This window comes from Perca flavescens, chromosome 15, assembly GCF_004354835.1.
Source record: "Perca flavescens isolate YP-PL-M2 chromosome 15, PFLA_1.0, whole genome shotgun sequence".
Classification (NCBI taxonomy): Eukaryota; Metazoa; Chordata; class Actinopteri; order Perciformes; family Percidae; genus Perca; species Perca flavescens.
The window spans coordinates 26,597,400-26,598,943 of NC_041345.1; the positions used below are offsets into that span (position 1 = coordinate 26,597,400).

General features: G+C 49.7%; 1 protein-coding gene across 1 annotated transcript; it reads right to left on the reverse strand.

The window, feature by feature from the left end:
• Window positions 1-458: 458 nt before the first annotated feature.
• si:dkeyp-72e1.6 (transmembrane protein 238) lies at window positions 459-986 on the reverse strand (the record flags this gene model as incomplete). The annotated part of the gene is made up of 1 exon (XM_028600455.1): window positions 459-986. A coding segment is annotated over exon 1 (399 nt), but the record flags the coding sequence as incomplete, so codon positions are not given.
• Between the last annotated feature and the right edge of the window lie 558 nt (window positions 987-1,544).

Genomic DNA, 1,544 nt, shown 5'->3' on the forward strand with positions numbered 1-1,544 from the left:
AAATGTAAAGGGGAACAAAGTCCAATTAGAATCTAGGAATCTAAGCTGCAGTAGGTATGCTATAATAGCTACTGTGGTAGACAAGTGAGTAGGCCTAATAGTCAAATGTATAAACTGTAGTTTATGTAAATAGGTTGGGCAGTTAGCCAATGGATGGCCTAAGGTCTACAGAGGTTATCATTAACAGGTTGTAGACAGGTTGGGCTAGCATATATAAATATATAAACCGTGTAGAATAGATATAGGATTTTTTATAGGCATTCTGAGCTGTGAGTCACTCATAGTGTAAAGGCCTACTCTGGCTCACCTGTCGGCCCGCACTACGCAGGTGAAGTCTCTGTTGTGGTTTGCGGCATTTTCACGTCACAGCCCGCCACTGAGGAGACAGCAGTGTGCGGGGTATCCTGCTGTGGGGTCATCGTTGCCATGGCGACGGCCACCTGCGCCGCCGCCTCAGAGGCCACCGACGGCCCTCTGGCAGACATCTGCGTGCGGGCCGCGCGCGTGCCGGGCGCACCTCCGTTCCGGCGAAGCGAGGACCTGATGCCGCTGGACACGCGGCTGGAGAGGCGCCGCACCGCGCCGCCGATGCCGCCCAAGGCGCCCTTGTTCTTCTTCAGTAAGCCGACATCATCCTCAAGCTCCGCCGGGGGGACCTCGATGTTCCCGGAGTACCAGAACACCCACCAGATGAGGCTGAGGAAGATGACGATGGCTCCCGCGTAGATGAGCAGGTCGTAGAAAAACACGTTGACAAACACCCCGAGGAGAAGAACGAGCAGTCCCACAATGTCAAAGGCTACTGCGAGCCAGAAGCAGCCCACGCAGCGGCCCAGGCCCCGGTATGGCGCTTCCATGATCAGCACATATGACTCTCACATATGAGAGTGGCGGAGGTCTGTGTTATTCCCCCGGAGGCTGGAGCCTCTGTATCCTGGCATTGAGTTTCAGAGCGGCTGTAAGGTGAGTCAGGTGGAGGCTCAGCCTGCTCAGGTCGCCAGCCTGGAGGGGCGGGGTGCCCGCTGGAGGAGGGGCTGAAAACTCTACCTGTCCACCGGTTTTTTTTCTTTTCTTTTCTTTTCTTTTCTTGGAATAGACTGAGACAGAGCATGGGCGTACATTTAATCTAACAGTTGGGTGGGGGCGAGGGGGAACAATAAACATAAAATTGCTCAAGAGCAATTTTTGAAGGGGACACAAATAATACAGCCCAAATGGTATGGTTGTAGAGGATACAGTATGTGTAGTTGTGGAACTGCAGTAAGTAGACAAGGCCATTTTATTCACTTTAAACATCGGATGAAGTGATTCTTTTCTCTAATGTAGATGATGCTGAGCCAGGCAATTTACTGTTCATCATTCTTGTTTTTTGAAAAAGTTATGTCTGAAAATATATACATAAACATGAGTCCAACATATTAGACTAATAATATGTAGGCCTATATGTATATCTGCCTATTTGGGATTTGTTTTTCAATTCACACAACATTGATGATAAGACTATTGGCCTGTAGGTAAGGTAGCCATCCACAGATACAGTTAGG